This window comes from Passer montanus, unplaced genomic scaffold (genome assembly GCF_014805655.1).
Source record: "Passer montanus isolate IOZ18808 unplaced genomic scaffold, ASM1480565v1 scaffold86, whole genome shotgun sequence".
NCBI classification, from domain to species: Eukaryota; Metazoa; Chordata; class Aves; order Passeriformes; family Passeridae; genus Passer; species Passer montanus.
In genome coordinates this window covers 1,071,393-1,090,838 of record NW_024373923.1, presented here as the reverse complement: position 1 = coordinate 1,090,838, position 19,446 = coordinate 1,071,393, and the positions used below count along the sequence as shown (strand labels likewise).

General features: G+C 44.3%; 1 protein-coding gene across 1 annotated transcript in view; it reads left to right on the top strand.

Annotated features, from left to right (window-relative positions):
• Positions 1-19,446, top strand: part of LOXHD1 (lipoxygenase homology PLAT domains 1) — a 149,898-nt gene that overhangs the window by 12,562 nt on the left and 117,890 nt on the right. The window contains exons 2-5 of the mRNA XM_039733354.1: positions 3,357-3,471; positions 4,513-4,524; positions 13,487-13,567; positions 14,371-14,555. Of these exons, the coding sequence (XP_039589288.1) occupies positions 3,357-3,471; positions 4,513-4,524; positions 13,487-13,567; positions 14,371-14,555 (393 nt within the window). The remainder of the gene's footprint in view (positions 1-3,356; positions 3,472-4,512; positions 4,525-13,486; positions 13,568-14,370; positions 14,556-19,446) is intronic.

Genomic DNA, 19,446 nt, shown 5'->3' with positions numbered 1-19,446 from the left:
CACAAATTAGCTGTCAGGGGTTGATTAAAAATTATAGAAAAAAATGCAAAGAGAAGAAACAATCCTGAATCTATAATGCTGAATATCCATGCCTTTGAAGGAAGTGGCTAAATAATCTGCATTTTTTTCTCCTGCCTTTTGCAAAACGAGCTGGCATCAATATTAGCATTAAACTTTAATTTTCTTCCTGCAAAGGAAATGATGGGCCCTGCTCCATGACATCACTGGAAATCTGGGCCATCATGTATTTGCACAGCTGGCCATCCAGCTGTAATGCTGGAAAAGAGGTGTCAGGGCTCCTTCCTCCTTCCAGCAGTGCCCTGTGACATGTGTCAAATGCAGTGATGTGCTGATGTCATCAACCCAGACCCTCCTTTTGTGCCTTAATACAAAGTTAATTAAAATGGTGTTAACCACAGTGTATGCTTGGTAAAGTCATGAGCTAATCAAGCAGGGCTCAGGACATCTGCTGAAAACTACTCATCCATGTGCTGCCTGCCCACTGCAGGGTATGGAGGCTGCTTTTGGGGTTGTGAACCTAAAGGGCAACCCATCTACTTGGGCTGTCGTTGTTTTACAACTGTGAGACTCCCATTGCAGAAATCATATGAGGGATTTGATTTTTTTGGGGGGGGAAATTGTGGCTTGGTGGTGGGTTTTGTCTTAGACAATGTCCCTGTATCCCATCACCTCACTTGCTAGGGATTGAAAAGTGGGAGTAGATAATTTTCTGCTATTTTCAACAACTTCAGCAAGGAAATTAAGATTGGTTGTATAGATGAGGTGATGTCAATACATGCACAGGTGCAGCAGATCAGCTCAAGAATGAGTTTCACTTGATGGGCAAGTTTAGCATGGCAGACTCTTGTTATATGAACATATAACGCCTAGCACTTTTATAGCAGTAAAAAAAGCTCACTAGAAAAAATCTCTGAGCTTTTGAAAGGTCTCTCTAAGGGAACTTACAGATTGTTGTGGAGGTTTTTTTCCTCTTCTCACATGAAAAATACCTGCATACCAGCACAAAGTTGAGCATGACTTGACCTCACCGCTGAAAACCAGAACAGGGGCAAATTTCTCTTAGGCTCTGTGGTGAAAGAAGAGACAATGCCTAAAGGTCCCTTTCCCTAAAAAAACTTGGAATCATGGAATAACTGAATCATTGGAAAAGACCTCCAAGATCATCGAGTCCAACCTTTGACCAAACACTATCTGTCAACTGGACCGGGCAGGAAGCTTGCAGAGGGGTGCTGAGCTGTAGCTGCCACTTTGGCAGTGCCTGTAGCACAGCGACAGTGACAAATGCTTCCAGGGCACAGATAAGTCATAATGCTCCTTGAGCTGATCAGGAATAAAAGGCTGCTGTGGATGAGCACAGCAATATCCTGAGGTGAGCCAGCTGTTTTCAAGCAGGGCCACTGCAGCCCATCTCCTGTTGGCATGTGGGAATGCTAACAGGAGGAAGGTGAAATGAAAACACTGCTCGTACTTATTACTCATGTGCAAGCTGTGGATCCCATATTCTTCCTGTTTTTGTTTTTTTTTATTTTATTTTTGCAAACAAATCTCCTCTTCCATTGAGCCTGTAAATGAAATACACCAACCCAAGGGATGCTTAAAATGTTGCCTAGCACATATCACAACTTCCTGTATTTATTACAATATGTCCTCTTTTCTTTCCTATTTATATTCATGGGAAGGTGAGATTAGGAAAATATTGCACTTTTTTTTTCTCAGTGCAATGGAGCTGATGGAAATAAAGAATAGTTTTTAATCAGTTTTACATGAGTGCCCTGCATTTTGCTCTTTTGGTTGCAATGGTGACTAAATTTCTTTTTGATGATGTTTTGAGGGAAGAGTGTTATTGTGGAAAAACATTTGATGCTCAGAGCAGAGTTACAATATGGTTTTTGTGTCTTTTGAATACATCAGAATAGAATAGAATAGAATAGAATAGAATAGAATAGAATAGAATAGATATATGAAGATAATAGATTAGTGGTGCAGTGAGGGAGAGATGGACACTAATGTGTAACTGTTCTGATGCACCCATAAAGAGGCACATTTTCACAGCATTAGTTGTAAGAAATCCCATAGTTGGCAATCAGTTTGTGCAGGAAGAATGGTGAAAGTACAGCCTTTTCTCTAGCTGATAGGTCTGAGGTTGAGATGCCATCACTAGATAGTGAACATCACATTGTCTGAAACCAAAAAGAGCCATCAGGGTGCATAGCTTGGCCACAGGCAAGGTTTTGTAATTTCTTCCAGTTCCTCCTCTGTTGAGCCAACCAAGACATGTCCTTCAGTAAAGTAACCTGTTTCTAAGCCTCAAGTCTTGTTCTAACACCACTCATCATCCTAAGAAATGTATGTCTGACTACAGAATTATTGTTATTTGAATCTGTCTAACTCTGCCTTTTGGCCATTGGATCTTGTCATGCCACTTGAGTAAAAGGCACTTTTTAACTCGTGTGTCTCCCAAGAAGATATATGTGTGTGTAAATAAAGCTGTCACTCAGTCTACTGCTTGGAAAGATAAATAGCTAGAGCTTTGAGACTCTAATTTAAGTGTTTTCCTACCTATTGTAAGAGGGTTTAGTTTGGATATCAGGGAAAGGTTCTTCCCCAGAGGGTGCTGGCACTGCCCAGGCTCCCCAGGGAATGGGCACAGCCCTGAGTTTGCCAGAGCTCCAGGAGCCTCTGGACACCCTGCCAGGGATGCACAGGGTGGGATTGTTGGGGTGGATCCATCCCAGGGATGGGATTTTATCACCCTTGTGGGTCCTGTGAAAGATATCCTGTTGAGCGAGATTTTCTGGGGCCTTCCAGGTCTCATCCAATTCAGGACATCCTGTGATTCTCCTCACGATTTACCATTTTGTCTTTGGTAAAATCTCCATAACAACCAAAATGCAAAATTCCTGGCTGTAGTGATGTCCCAGCTTCCATACAAATATCTTATCAGAGCAAACAGGAAAGCGTGCATTGCATTGACATGTGCATAAATGAAAAGTGGCTCAACAGCTTTAACACTTCACATAAATTCATCTGCTCTGTGTAACACATGCTCATGCGTTATGGTAGGAGAGGCAGCATGTTCACAGAGAAGTGTTTTATTTGCAGTAAAGTCCATCCTAACCCAGTCCCCCTCTGCCCATGTAAAGTATCTCCAGCAGCTTTGTTTGATGTGATGATTTTTGATAGCTGGGTTCACTACGCCCTGTCCAAGACATGGGTTTCTTTGGGCAGATGCATCTCTAGGGTGTGTTTATCAGCTCAGGTTTGGTGATGACTTGGATCTATAAAGGGTGAAGGCTCTCTCCCTTTGTCCTGATGTTTCTTTTCTCTTTCCACAGTTTACGAGGTGGTGACAGTGACAGGAGATGTCCGGGGAGCAGGAACCGACGCCAACGTCTTTGTCACTCTCTTTGGAGAGCACGGCATCACTCCCAAGACTCATCTCACCAGCAAGTAAGTGTCTGAGAGGAAATCTGTATCTTTGAGGCCTGCTCTTCAGGGACTGTTAAAGCATTTTGATAAAACATCATATCATGCTGATGGAGGTGGAGGGAATAAATCTATACAGTATTTTAAGATCACCAGGAAAATCTGAATTTTTGCCATTATGTATTTCATGCCCAATCCATTGCAAACCTGCATTCCCTTCTGTAGGTGGAAGTCCATGTTATATAAGGCTCATATTTGCAAGGTGTGGGGATATTTGCTTTTCTTAGAGCTTAATTTTGGAGCTCCCAAATTGGGAGCTGAGACTATTCATTGCTTGTTGAAGTGGGCATGATGAGCTATATTCCCATGCCTAGATCCCACAGAGGTCTCCATGCTAGTCAGGTACAGACAGAAATGTCCTTGAATGAGTCTGAACAGTAACTCAGTGGGTTTGAAGTAATGTTGATAGATGAACACCTACAACCAGCCACAGGAAATGTGAGGCAAGCAGAAATGGAAGAATTTAAGCTGACTCCTAATTTAGACTGCTTCCATCCTATCTGCTGTATGCCTTGCTGCACACCATTGTAGTTGCACATCACTCTGGTGGCCCTGTTCTATTTTCCTACAGCTGATGTCAACACCATCCTATGGATGCATCTTCTCACTCCTTACCACTATGTTTAACTTAGTGGGAGCCATATTTTATAATTCAAGAACTTATTGAGATGCTTTTTGACTCTATAAATAGCTTTTCGTTTTGATTTGGTTTGGGTTTTTCTTTCTTTATTTTACAAAGTGAGCATCAGGGTCAGCAGGTGCTCATTTCCCATCAGAGCAAGATTACTTCTAACAAAATACCAGCTCTGCATGTACTAACCTCCCCTTAGTCAGGCAATTGCACTAAGATAAGGCAGAAATCCCTTCTCCAGAAGGTGTGGGAGAGGCTGTGTGTCTCTGGTTTTCAGTGTTCTTATTGTTTTGGTTTTCTTGAAAATGTGTTTCAGAATTATTAATCCTGTGTTAATGTCACACGGTAACTTCACATTTTCTCCATTTCTACAGCACCGACAAGAGGTACCTGCAGCTATTTTAAATTTTACCCTCAAAAGAGCTTCTCTTCCCAGTGAAGCAACTCAAACATGAGAGTCTGTAAAGAAAATGATATGGGAATGGTAAAGAAAATACATGAAATTTCAGCCCTGTTTGCCATATTTCAAATTCAGAAACCAGAGCTAGCCAAAGGAGTTCTATTATCCCAGAATTTCTAGAAACACCAGGGAGAGCTTCCTGATTGTATTTTATATGTCTATATGAAATGCTTTGGTTTTTGTTGTGTGATTCTCATCCAGACATCCCAACAAACTGACAAAGTAGAATGCCATTTTCTTTGATGTAACAGAGAAGGAAAATGAGGCAAGGACCTAAAAGGGAACGTGATTCCACTGCAGGTCAGTGACAGAGCTGGGAGCAGCAGCAGCAGCAGCTCTAGTGGGGAAAGAGCTCCCACCTTCCAAACCTGCCCTGTAGTATTTGGCAAAACCATCAAGGCAACATCTACTTCCTAGGGCAAAGCAGATGTCTTGTGGTCAGCACTTACATAAATAGCCATTTCATTGGGAAAGCACTCATCTGCTCAAGGCTATGGGAAGAACCCAAATATTACCCTAAAAATTAATAAATAAACTCTATGCCCTTTAGAGTAGTCAAAAGATGTCCATCAGCTGTGGCATTGAACATGCTGCTGGTTGTGCAGGTGGTCTTTGCTGGCACTTGGCCTCCTCTTTCCTCCTGCTCTCACCACTTTTATTTTGTGAAAGGGAAAAAGAAAGGACGCTCAGAGATTATTTTAAGTTGCAGCAGCAGCACTCTGAGTTTGTTAAGACCTGAGTTAGCCTTTTGGGCTTGGTCCCTGTTGCTGTAGTGAGCAGATGGCTGAGGTGTGGAAAGCAAGGATGAAAGGCTTGGGAAGCCAACATTCTGCAGTTCAGGGCTCTTGAAACTGGTCCCATAGGAGGTGACCGCTAGAACTGCAACTACAGCTTTCCACTGGGGGTTTCCCAAACATCAGCAACATTTCTGTGTCTCTAAGCAAAGCCTGGCACTTTACAGGTGCTCCATCGAGGAACAGTGAGAAAAAAATCTAGGAGTGCCTTCAGACCTGCTTAATTGATAGTCTTGCCTCCTAATTATGAATAAAATAATGAAATAGTCAGTTTCCCCCACTCCCTCCCCAAACTTGTTATGCAGCTTTGTGAATATGGCAAAAGGATGGAATCTCATGCATCTTTCAACTACATGTTTACACGAGTTCACTTATGACTGCAAATGCATGACATTTTATAGGTGTTTACATTTCCCCATGTATGACAGACAGCTAAAATATCATGCATTGCCTAAAGATGGTACTACCACTTCGGCTTCTGGTTAGAATGGGTTTTTTCCTGTTTCTTTCCTGACTGTGTGCTGGTAGTGAAAGACATGACTGTTCAGGTCTTTTTGTCATGGGCTGTAAGGGGAGGACATGGCAAGCTGATGAAATGTCGTGTGTTTTCAACATTGGCCAACAAAATGGTAACTGTGGAAGACACAAATCTTTGCCATGGCTGGCCGGGAGGAACATTGGTTCTGGAAGTCACAGCACTCAAAATCTGAGCCAAGAGCTGAGTTCCAAAGAGGGAGCTACAAGCAAGGACATGGAGTGACAGGACAAGGGGGAAACTGCTTAAAAATATCAGAGGACAGGGTTAGGTGAATATTAGAAGGGAAATCTTGGCTGTGAGGATGGTGAGGCCTGGTATAGGTTGTCCAGAGAAGCAGGGGCAGGGATACTCAAGGCCAGGTTGGATGGGGTTTGGAGCAACCTGGGGCAGTGACAATTTTCCATGGCAGGGGGTGGAATGAGATGGACTTTAAGGTGCCTAAAGTCCCTTCCAACATGAAAATCTTGTGATAATGTGATTTATTTTGGAAAAGAGGTTCAGACAAGTAGTGCTGAGTGCCTGGGTGTGGCTGGGATGACTCCTCCTTTGCAGTCACTGTCTGCTGGTTTGGGGGGACTGTATTGCTGGTGCTGACAAAGAGCTGCTTGGGCCCAGAAGCTCTTGGCAAAATCCCACTTCAAAACCCAGCTCATGCAACTCTTCAGTTCCCCATCCACCACCCTTTACCAGGTACAGCTCAGCCAGAAGCTAAAAGCACTGCCACAAATGAGTTTCTTTCCACTGGCTCCATCACAGACATGAGGGTGAGCACCAAGGCTTTGCTTGGTGGCATTTTGACAGTTGTCAAAACTTCTCCCACAGGCGTGAATTGATGCTCTGTGGTCCAACTCTGAGCAAAGAGTGCTCCACAGTATTTTATTTCTCCATGTTCATGTGCTAACCACCGGGGTGAGCATGGGGAAATCATACAGACCTCACCTAGGAGTGCCACTGACAGCTCATTGACAGTTTTTAGTCCAAATCCATGTTTTTCCTGCTAGTGTAACTTTTCAGTGTTAGGCTTAGTTGGTCCAGTTGGGGACAACTGCAAATAATATCATAGTGAGGTTTTTACCTTGAGGAAAAAAGAGTTAAGAGAAGATTTAGCAGCTATGGCAATGTGGAAGAAAGATGAAATAATTGGTGACAGCTGGCCTTCTACTGAATTTGATGACAATACAGAGGATTTTTTTTCATTTCTGATGCTGAATGCAATTAATTGGCAGTCACTTCTACCTGATCTTGGATGATTATACAGAGTTTTTCCTGTTCCTTAAGCCAGCAAATATGAATTGCAGAGTATGTACAGGATAGTCTTTAGAAGACGATAATGCTTGAGCCTTAATACCATTAAGGCAAAAGCCCAGTGGATGAAGATCTGAATTTGTTATTTAACCTCTCTGGAATAAATTAATAAATAGAGGAAAGAGAACGTATTTACTCTGAGCAGTTAATATAATAAGAAGGGTTAGGCAGTTAGTGCACAAAGGGCTGTTGAGGTCAGGAAGGGAACAAACCCCAAGTGCAGAGGGGGAAGGATTCTCACCTTGCTGCTGAAGTGCTGCTTCAGAGAGGAGCTGTGATCCTTTTCCTTTAATGCCACGGGATGGTTCCCATTTTACAGGTGTTTATGTATCTGACTGTGTCCTGATTTATGCCTGTACAATTCTGCAGCACTTTCAGTGCTCTCTGAAGGCTTAATGGTCTGGGACAGTGTTAAGTAACAGCACATTTGGAGTCCGTATTCACTTCCAAAAAAGAAACTAAGTGGGAATTTTTTCCCTCTCTCTTGCTCAGCCTTATTAGCCAGCCTATGTCTAGTATTTCAGGAATAAAATACCTGAGCGTGCTTAGACGGAGGTGTTGAACAACCTAAATATAAGAGTGGGTATAACTGGCATATGTATAAATTATAATCCACCAGCAGCTATGAACACAGCAGCTGGTGGTACAACTACAAGGAAGGTCAAGCCTTAGAGAGAAAAACAGGATTTTGCTTAAAATAGCCAGACTTTTAAGGGAATTCAGCTGCTATTCCCAGGTCCCTGCTGATCAAGTGTCAGCTGCATTTTTCAGACGGTAAAACCTGGCCAGTTTTCCCCTTGGGATGAGAGTAAGGTGTATTCCTGGAACAAGCTCAACCATTCTGTCTTGCTCAAAGCCCTGCCCCTATCCCAACTCATTAATGTCAGTCTTAAAAATGCCTGAGCTCATTCTCATCAAAAATTTAAAAATATTTCTCCATGGGAAGGCGATGAAAATTTTCAACTGACTAAAATTTACCTCAATCTGGCAAAGCTAATGTAATTAAAAATGTAATTTAATACTAGGAAATACCGAGCAACCTTTGCACTGTTCTTGTTGGCACCGTTTGCTTTGCATACAGTTTCTCTAGAAAATAATAGCCAAACTGTAGATAACAAAGACATCCCCACACACAGCAGTGGGGTTGGAAAGAAATTATCTTTAGGGTCCCTTCCAAACCAGGACATTCTATGATTCAATGATGTTATCATAAAGCATAGCTAAGATTATCTAAATTAAACACCACTACTTTATTTTGTTTATGCAAATCACACCACCAAAGATGAAAATGTCTGATATTAAGATGATGCTGCTCCATGCAGTACAAAGTGGAGGAGCACTTACTCAATGTCTGTAATTAAGGCTGTCTGATTCTGTACCTGGAATGCTTATGGATAAGGCAGAGTCTGTGTGTCCTACGGCACTTTGTAAAGTTTTGGGGTAAATTCAGACTGCCATGGTTTTGGCTGGGTGTTTGGCTCCTGGGTGTCATCACTCTGCCACAGCCTGAGCAATTCTTCTCATTCAATTAAACTCTCTCAAGTGGGGCTGGTTTGTCACCAATTTTTCAGTGCCTGATGAAGCAGGATTCATTCTGCTGGTCGATAATGTCCTTGGTACAGACTTTGACAGTGGCTGTGCTTTTTTCTGCTGGTTCCTTTTCCATCTGGAGTGGTTTTGGACGTATGCTGCCTCACGTGGTATTTCCAGCCACCTGCTGACTGATGCTGTCAGCTTCATGACAGCAGCCTTGGCTAAATATTTGCAGACCAAACTCCCTGGAGTATTTGTTGCTCCAAGGAGCAGGTTAATGATGCTGCTATTGGAGCTCTGTGCTAAGAGCTGCTGTGGTTTGAACATATGGGGGATTTTTTGTAGTTAGTTTGTACATGACAATGTCCTCTCTCCAGGAGTGATCGATGGCGGATGTGTAGGGAGGGACAGAGGTATGAGGCCAACACATTGTCAGCATTTTTCCAATACTTTTTGCATCTTCTGGCAAGATGCCATCTTAGCCAGAGGCCTGATAACACAGGTCCACACAGCCTATGATGTGTATCAGACAACCTGAGGATGACGGAAGCTGTCTGCACTTTTAAGCCAGGAAAACAACGGGGACAGACCAGTGCTCATCCCTGACGCCTTTTCATGGCACCCTTACAGATGGTACTGGCTGAAAGGTGGAAGGGAAATCCTACATGGAAACAGGACATGAAGAGAGAACACTTTAGCAATTGCAAATGTATGGGGAAGGGAGAAGGGTTCATTGTGTGGTTTTGGGAAGAAATTTCCTTCCTGTCCCTCTCTATTCAGCTCTGACACACATAAACTCTGGGGACAGCTCTGGGGCCTCAGGACAAGAGACACTGAGGGGCTGGAGCGTGTCCAGGGCAGGGAATGGAGCTGGGAAGGGGCTGGAGCCCCAGGAGAGGCTGAGGGAGCTGGGAAGGGGCTGAGCCTGGAGCAAAGGAGGCTCAGGGGGGGCCCTTGTGGCTCTGCACAGCTCCTGCCAGGAGGGGACAGCCGGGGGGTCGGGCTGTGCTCCAGGGAACAGGGACAGGAGGAGAGGGAACGGCCTCAGGCTGGGCCAGGGGGGGTTTTGATTGAATATTAGGGAAATTTTCTTCACCAAAAGAGCTGTCCAACTGCAGAACAGGCTGCCTAGGGTGGTGGTTGAGTCTCCATGCCTGGAGGGATTTAAAAGCCACGTGGAAGTGGCACCTGGGGAACATGGGTCAGTGGTGGCCTTGGCAGTGCTATGGGAATGGGTGGACTCGATGTCCTTGGAGGGTTTTTCCAACCCAAATGATTCTGTGGTTCCAAGGCTGGGCCAGGGGGGGTTTTGATTGAATATTAGGGAAATTTTCTTCACCAAAAGAGCTGTCCAACTGCAGAACAGGCTGCCTAGGGTGGTGGTTGAGTCTCCATGCCTGGAGGGATTTAAAAGCCACGTGGAAGTGGCACCTGGGGAACATGGGTCAGTGGTGGCCTTGGCAGTGCTATGGGAATGGTTGGACTCGATGTCCTTGGAGGGCTTTTCCAACCCAAATGATTCTGTGGTTCCGTGGCATTCTACACTGCCCTCCCATAGTGCATGAGAAACTCCCCTCACCCAGCAGGTGAACCAAGAGCATTTATTTTTTCTAGGGAGTGGCAGGCTTTAGGATGGTTTGGGCTGCATGACCTTCCAAAATCATCCCCAAAACCCGGCTCCTCCAATTGCTGCTAAACATCCATGGCAGGAGCAGGCAGACCTGTGGGCAGCATTTCAGGGAGATGCAACCAAGAGCTGACTCTTTCTAATGGTTAATGGAGCATTTTAAAAATTTTGTTTGAACTGACGTCCAGAATAACACTTTTGTGCTTCTGTGCAGCCCTTAATCCATGGTGCTTTTGCAGGCAGTTCTGTGTGTACAAGGCATTTTCAGGTAAAACACAAAATGCAAAGGCAGCTTAAATGATTGTTAAGCAGGGATTCAAAGGTAAATTGGCTTAGGTTGCTCCATCACTGCTGAAGGTCATTATTTTTATGCCTCTGCTGTGATCAATATCCAGGTTTTGTCTGTTCCTAAGAACTCACCTGTGAAAAGGGTGCTGTTAGCTGATCAAAAGGGAAGAATTTTATCTACAAACACTCTAAATTTCCCTTTCAAATGTGACTTTTATTTAGATGGGGTCAACTCTTTTTAATTCACCTTAATAAAAAAAATACTTGTACAAATGTTTATTCTATGTGGGTTTTTTTGCAAACAAAACAATTATCGAGGCTTTCTGGTTATCAACACACCAAGAAGTGGCAAAACTCTCATGGCACTGTCTCTGGGGTCTGTGCTCATGGCTTGCAGAGGAGATAAAAGCAGGGATTTAAAAATGCTGCGCTTGAATTTGTACCAGTTCTTGCAGACTTTTAGCAGCACCACTAACCCAACCAGGGAACAAAGTGTTCTGAATGATTGTACATTTGCAGCACCACAAGCAGTGCAGCCTGCAGGCAATTATTCAGCTGAAAAAAATCTGAAAACAGCTTCAGATTAAAAAAAAATAAATTAAATATATAAATATATAAGAATTTTGTATACTAGTCTTTGATGAAGCTCCTTGGATGTTTCTTGCATTACAAAATGCTGCAACAGAATGTGGAAAAAATAGAGCTTCTAGAGCCAACCAAACATGTCAAATAACAAACCCAAGCAAAACATATTTCTGGAGTTGCTCTGGCCTGTTATTTCAGATTAATGAAATTACACAGGCTCTAGTGAAATTCAGAAGATCCTTAGACTAAGCTTATGGTCTAAAATCCCTGGGCTCAAACCCAGTCAAGCCTGAACATTGCAAATTTAGTGCTGCAATTTCCAAGTCATATTTTTCCTGCTTTATTTGTCACCAGGGCTGTGCAAGCCAGCGTGCCTCATTGTTTGGTGCAACAAGTTCCTTATGGTAATCTGGCTGTGAATATCCCATCCTAGTCCTAGCCTGGACCAGACTCTGACATAGTCCAGCTGTAATTTCTCCTTTTCTTTCAGTCTTTCTTTTTTTCAGTGTAGCTATTCACTGTGGGGTATTCCCTCACTCCCTCCCTCCCCACACAATTGGCAGTGCTAGAAGGAAGGGCTGGATCTTTCTTTCCCGTTGCTGTTGGTGCTGCAGATCCATCTCAGGGGAAGAGACTTGTCAGAACTCTTCCTACCCTTCGACAGCAAGACTTCCCAGGGGTTTGACTCCTGGGCTGGGTCACGTTTTCCAATGCTTCCCCAAGCTGTTTTGGGATGCAATGAGCATCTGCTCAGCGGGCACTTTTGGATGCCCAGCAGAAGGAGGTTTGCTCCCCAGCATCCACCCCAGCACGGTGGTGGGACCGCCACAAACCAGCATCCAGTGGGACTGGTGCACTGAGGGCTTTGGGCTGATTATTCTCACTTAATACTTTCATGCCATCTCCGTAGCAGTCTGCAGCACCGCATCGATCCCCGAGCCAATGCGGGGAGAAGCTGCTGTCATTACGATGCTCATTCAAGCCTGACAGACTAATTGCCTTGCACTCGCTGGCTGTGCTCGCTCCAGCAGCCAGGCTGGGGGAGGCTGAGCTGGGTTTAATTGCCTCTTGTCTTCACGGCAAGGTTAACCATTTTAGCCTTTTTTACACTGGTGTTGTGCCTGGCACAGGAGTGAAACAGCAGAATGGACGAGGAGGATGAGGAGGAGGAGGGGGAAGGCTAGGACTGGGTTTAGCAGAACACAAAATGACCTGTGAGCAAGGCACATGCAGGTCCTTCAGCAGCGTGAAGAGCAGCAAGCAAAGCCAAACCCCCTTGCTGGGATTATTAATATTCATTAACTTTCTGCGTGCAAACCGCTTGTCACCGTGGCTTTGCGCCGCTCCAGTGCTGTGGTTTCTTGTTCATTTTAATACAACTTCTGGGTTTTGCTGTGTTTAATCATCCGTAGCCGTGCTTAGCAGCCCAAGGGAAGTGGGAGCCCATCGGGGAGGGCAGGTGGGAGAGGCTGTGCCTTCAGAGCTTTGCCTTGATGTTATTCATAGCGTTTTCGTGGAAAACACGAGCTCAGAAAAGGACAGAGCTGCTTGCCAAGGATCACACTTCAGGCTACAGGTAGAACTGGGAATTAAGTTCTACATCCCCTGACCTGGGCCAATACACTTTCTGTTTGGCACTTGCACCTGGAAATACAAACTGCACATTTAACACTTCCCCAAAAAAGTCAAACTACTTCCTGCCTACAATTGTTTTACTTGGAATGAGATTCAAATTGTAGGAGGAAGCACCAAAATTTCAGTAGCTGTTTAAAAAAGTGATGGGAGATGGGCCTGGAAAGTTGGATGTGGTTGGATGCTTTTATCTCTGGCTGAGACCTGGGCAGATCTGTGGCCACACAGGGAACTTGCTGGAGCCCTTTGCTCCACCACCAGGAGCAGGTCTGCTTGATGCCTGGAGGTTAGGATGCCAGGAAAGGACATGTCTGGGAGTGGGACTCTGAGACAAAAAGCATATTGCATGTCCCCCAAAGCTTCTGCATCAGCTTCTGGAAGAGCTCTTGGAGTCTGAGAAGGAAAAAAGTCTGCTGAATGTCAGTACCTAGAGCATCCAAAACCTGTCACTGGGGAGAGGGCACTGAAAACTGGGTCTTTCCAGCATTAGGAATGACACTTCTTTATCCTTACAAGCTAGCAATTGCGTGCCTGCTGTCAAGGCTGCTGGTTTTTCACCATTCCTTTTGATGCATGTGCATTGCAGGAGCAGCACGGCCTTTGAGAGGAGCAAAACAGATGTGTTCCGAGTGAAAACCAATAACGTCGGACAAATAAAGAAAATAAGGTACCTGCACAACGCTGCTACCACAACACCTGCTCTGTGAGGTGCTAATAGGATGACAGGCTGTAGAGGTTTAAGCTTTGCCATGTTTTATTCATTATTTCTTAACGTGCTCCCATCAAGGTGAAGTTAAGGGGTGGTAAAAGCTTGTTTACTGCCGAAGATTTGAACTGAAGTGTGAAATCACCTACGGTATTGCTTATAAGTATCCATGCTCCCCACCAAGAATTGTATTTCTGTCATATGCAATCATGGGGAAAGAAGTTTAGGACTGGTTTTATGTCCCAATGGAGGTAAATGGGGTTTGCCATCCACTTTTTCTAACTTAGTGTAATGTAAATGATAATTATAATGTTTAACCACTGTCTGACTGACTGTTAAAAAATTTAAAATTAGTAAGTAGTACAAAGAAAGCTGGGAAGAGGTGGTTAAAACAACGCAAGAGGAAAATAGACCAGGAGGGGTACTGGGTGGGAAGGGAGTACCTTATGTTTTAGATATGCAATGCAAGGTGAATGAAGGCATATGTTGAATGAATGTGGAGGTGTAGGTATGTTTGTGAGCATCTCCTTGCAGATAAAAGATTCACAGACTCACCTGTGATCTCTTCCCATATGGAAGGCTGTTATTTTTAATATTCCCTGTAAAAGCACATAAGTTCCTTGAAACTCTTTGGATAGGCAGCCATAAACGGGAATTATGTGTACAGTTGTTCTAGCCTTGCCTAGTAAATAATACTCCACAAAATTATGGTGCTAGTAGCCAGTCTGAACCGGAATGCTGAAGCAGGGGTGTTTTTCCTCCAGGATTGAGCACGACAACACCGGACTGAACGCGGGGTGGTTCCTGGACCGTGTGATCGTCACCGACATGAACAGACCTCACCTCAGGTTTTACTTCCCCTGCAACAACTGGCTGAGCAAGGAGGATGGGGATGGGCTCTATGTCAGAGACCTCATTGGCAGCCTGAACCCCATGGATGTACCCAAAAGTAAGGTTTAAAAAAAAAAATATATATATATAACAATTTGGCTTTCTGGCACCTTGTAGGAAAGGACAGGGTTGCTTTGAGATGATCTCATCACATGAAAAGTAATTGTGTAGTCTAAGCTAATTTAAGTTTTCTTTATAGTCAGTGGAGAGAGATATAGGAAGATGCAAGATGACCCAAGAGGGTAATTTCTTCTTCCAGTGTTAGATCTGATGTCCTAGGGTGGGATAACTCACTGTTTGGAGAAGCTCCACTTGTTCATCAAGTACTGAGGGATCTGTGATGACAACATTAAATTAGATTGAATCCCTGCATGAAGATGAGAGGCATCCTACCCTGGAAGATGTAGCTGGTACTCCTGTGTGCTCCTCAGAGAGGCAGCATGGTTGCAGTCCTGTCCATAAAGTTAAGTGTTTCCAGTCTGGTGATGTCCTGCAGGAAATTTCCATAGAGGACCCAATCCTTTTGTTCTAACTGTGCACTGGTTTTGCTGTAACTCCACGCTGGTGTTGCTGTATGTGTGTATGATACCCACACTGAGCTGGTGCCTGTTTGTTCAGCGCGGTTTTAAGCTAATGATGTTGAAATGAGGTGAGGACAGCTTGCACACCAGACATGTACTCCCAAATTGGTACCAGCGTGGGGGCCACGCAGTGATGTACGGTGCATGTAACGTGAGTGATCAAGATGTGAAAGAGGAGCCAGCAAACCAGCCTCAGGTGGGATGTCAGCACTCCATCTGCAAGTGCTAATGAGGAAACAGAGTTGTGCGCTCCTGATAGACTCACCAGGGCACTGCTCCTTTCTGGGAGCTTAATTTTGGGCATGGAAGTGAAGGTCATCATCTACAGGTCTGCAGGGAGAGAGAGCTGGAGCTAAAAGAGAAAACTTGTGCTTTTGCCAGGATTTTATCTTATTGAGAATAATTAGTAGACCTCTTGCAATAATGTTGCTGACAGTACCAGTCAGGAGCAATTATTTGGTAAAACCAATTTATTGCCAGATTAAGCAGTGTTGTGAGCATTGATAGGTGCTCTAGAAGGGCAAGGTATTGTTATTTTTATTGAGGTCATGTTAACAGTGAAAGGATACACTAAATTGACCCAGAATTGTTGAGTAATTTTGCACTGTTGAGATACAACCTTCTAAAAGAGTGCTGGTATGTTGAATATGTAAGCATTAAAGGATGCTGCATGTGAGTTAGCATGCACAAATAATATCCATTCACAAGAAATGCATATTGGAGCATTTTAAAAATGCAGACATCCCCAAGGTGGCCGCCACAAGGGAATGAGATAACGTCTGGAGAAGTTATCTGCCAAAAACCCACCCAGTTACTACTGGGGCTGTGTGTGCTGAAGTATCTTGCTGCTTTTTTAGTCAAATTGATTTGTGAAATGGAGAATGTAAGGACACTCGAGGGGCAGAAGGTCTCTGGAGAAGGTAGTGTATGAGTCAAAGCAATGTACAATTAAGGAGAGGTTCCCTTGAGGAGGAAGTCAACCATTCAATCTTAATAGATCTTTAAATGGCACAACACCTTATCCAAATTTATTATTGCCTCTGCCCGGGAGAAATGATTCAAGGGAACGTGTGTGATTTCCTCCATCCTGTTCAACACCTGTCTCACAGCAGGAAAAGACTCGTGGGCTAAACCCTCAGCTGGTACAGGAGAGTGCAGCTCCAATGAAATTGCTGGAGCTACTTTGCATTTCACAAGCAGAACAGCCAGTCCCGAGCGCTCGCTCTTCTGGAGAAGTGGCTCTGGGATACGGATGAACTGCTCTCCACGTGCTTGGCCTGGGATAAATATGAGTAAGATCATCCCCCCGAGCGTGAAAGAAGAGATTTAGGCAGGCATTTGTCAGAAATGCATCAGGTCTCACCACCTTTATCAGAGATAAGCCCCCGCTCCTGAGCGGCACGGGCTGGGCTCCGCGGCCGCGCGCGGAGGCGGGAGCTGGGCTGAGGCCAGAGCCACGGGTGAAGGGTTGGATGCCTTCCAGGTGGCATGTCTGAATCCGTAAGAGGAGAGGGTTAGCTCAGCTATCTCAGGTTGCAGTTCCCCTTGAACCATAATTAATGAAAGATAAACATCCCCAGACCGCTGTGGTGAACTGTCAGCTGCAAATGTAAATGTATCTGAATTAATATGCCTCCCTCCGGATCCCTAAAGGTCTGAAATGAGATTGTGGTGTGGTTTTTGTTGTACATACAAGTCGTTTGCCCTGAGTTTGATTGGGTTTTAGGGCATTTTTGTTTTTTCTTTCCAATGGATTAAATAGTGATGTTTATTCTTTGAGTATTAATGTTTTCTAGGCCCCTAGATAATGAAAAATTATGTAAGTTTATGTAAAGAAAGATAAGTAATTCCCTCTTAAGTCTGTGTTCCCATTAGCAGTTCAGTGCCATATTCTTCTCCTTTCTAGTTATGTCTCTTCAATCACATCTTCAATCCATTTGTTACTTCAGTTTTTCTTTATAAACCACTCAGACATTGTTGTTGCGAAACTTAGCTTCATGCTTTCCTTTCATACTCCATTTGCTGTCGCAGTCAGGAATGTTTTCAGAGGGAATCAAACAAGTTTCCTCCAGGTTCCCTCTCCTGCAGCACCCTCAGCTTTTGATCTTCTCCCGGAGAACCTTCCTGTCTTTGTCATGAGGATTTACCTTCCTCTTTTGAACTGGAGGTCACTGCTGGGACCTTCTTTGTGCTGTGTGTGGGAAGGATGTGGGCTTGAAAAAAATAGACTCCTTTTCTTTGTCATATTTTTGATTCATTGAAAACACATCTGAAGCCTATTTGAAGGGGGGCTGTTTGTGCTTGTACCAAAACTGACTAAACTATGGGCAGACTGAGCCTCTTTATTGGTGAGGGGCACAGGCCAGATAGAGAATTCCTGTAGGCTGTGAGTTTTGGGGAGGTTAATTTTAAGGAGAGAAGGAAAAAAAAGAGAGGAATAATTTTAAAATGCAGAAGAGTATGTGTGGCAAAAAAACAGTCAGCGATAGATAGATAGATAGATAGATAGATAGATAGATAGATAGATAGATAGATAGAGGAAAAAATGGACACTCACACTCAAAACCCAAAAGCAGAGTACTTTTTCTGATCCAAATAGAACTGCCATGGATGTCTGACTTGGCAATTCTAGACACCTGAGTGATTGCATTTACTTATCCAAATAAAATGCCTGTTCCCAGTTCCCTGTGGAATGCCACGCGTTTCTCAAGGAGAACAGGTTACCTCTTAAGTGTTCTTGCTTGAATGACCCTCTATTCCCTGTATTCACATCCATGGCATCATGTGCCCATGGGCCTTTGACAGGGATAGTGTCACAGATTCTTATTTACCCAGCAGCTTCTATTGGCAGCCTGGATTAATTTACACTGCAGGTATTAATTACAAGGGAGGGCTATTGTTCAGGTTTGTGCTGCTTCACTTGAGTTTATGAAGCCTCAGGATTGTATGGCTGTGGCTGAGCCTTTGTGCAAGGGACAGGCTCAAAACTGGAGCCAGGTGCCGGTTTTCCTTTGAGTGTTGCCGGTTTTGGATCACTCTAAGGGTCTCTGATGTCCTGCCAAAGGGGTGGGGTGCATTCATCACAGCTTGCAGCTGCACTGGAAGATCTACTGACCCCATGCAGGTGTAAAAGGACATGAAATTCGGGGGTCAGTTCACAGAATCACGGAATCCTTTATGTTGGAGAAGCCCTCCAGGATCACAGAGTCTGGCTGTTTCCCCAGCACTGCTCAGCCCACACTGACCCATGTCCCCAGGTGCCCCATCCACATGGCTTTTGAACCCCTTCAGGGATGGGGACTCCCTGGACAGCTATGCCAGTAACTGCAGCTCCCAGCCCCTTCTCTGATACTTGCAGAGTGGTCAGGAATTGTTTGTACCACTCAGTGGACAGATTCCCCCACTCTCCTTTGCCTGGAGCTTCCCAGCCTTTGCATCATGGTCTTCATCCCTGCAGGTGGGACACCAAGGTTGTGTCTTTCTCCATCCCTGTGTGTGATGAATACAGCTTTTCATCACCTGGCTGGAAAGCAGGGAGCCCTGAGAGCTGGTCTTCATGTGGTTTGCAGGGTTTCTCCAGACATAATACCAAAACATATCTGCAAGGCTAAGTTTTGTCGAGATTCATAACAGATGCTGAGGTTTGGTTGGGTTGGATGCCATGGTTTTTATCCAAAAATAAACATCTTTTCTCAGGGGGAAGACCATAGGCAGTTAAGGCTGCTCAGCTGCTTGAGGTTGGTCTGGGCTCTGTGCAGTGCAACCTCCAGTTATGCTCAGAACAAGGGAAATAGATATTGGCTGTTCTTGATTTCCCTTGAAACCTCTCGCTAATCAAACAATGCTCTGTACATGCTTTCCTCTGAGAAAGCAGAATCATTCATTTGCAATGGGGGTGTTCACTCACTTGATCCTTAAAATCACTCTCAAGAGCACAGTGAGCTGAAAATTAATTCAGTCTCCTGTGCAATTCTATCTCACTCTAACCTGTCAATTTTAGGTCCAGTCTTTGCAACTTGCCTGTTGCAAATGAGGTTGAGAGCCAAGGACTGGTCTTCATCTGGCTTTTTGGCCATCAGCACCCTGAAATTATTTAGGATTGGACATGATGGGTTATAAATGTGCTTGGGACAGCAACTCATGTCAAATTCTTTCAAGGCTGAATATTCCCAGTAGGACAGAATTGCATGTGTGACACCAAACTGAAGAACTACTTCAATCTCTACTATTTCTGAGTACAGTTTAATCTCATTTGGTCTATTAATAATGAAAGTGAGGAGCACAGTGGTGTGGCACCTTGACCTTGAGGATGGAAGAATTCCAACACAGTTGCATTGTGTTTAATTTTTCCATATTTAAATGTATTGA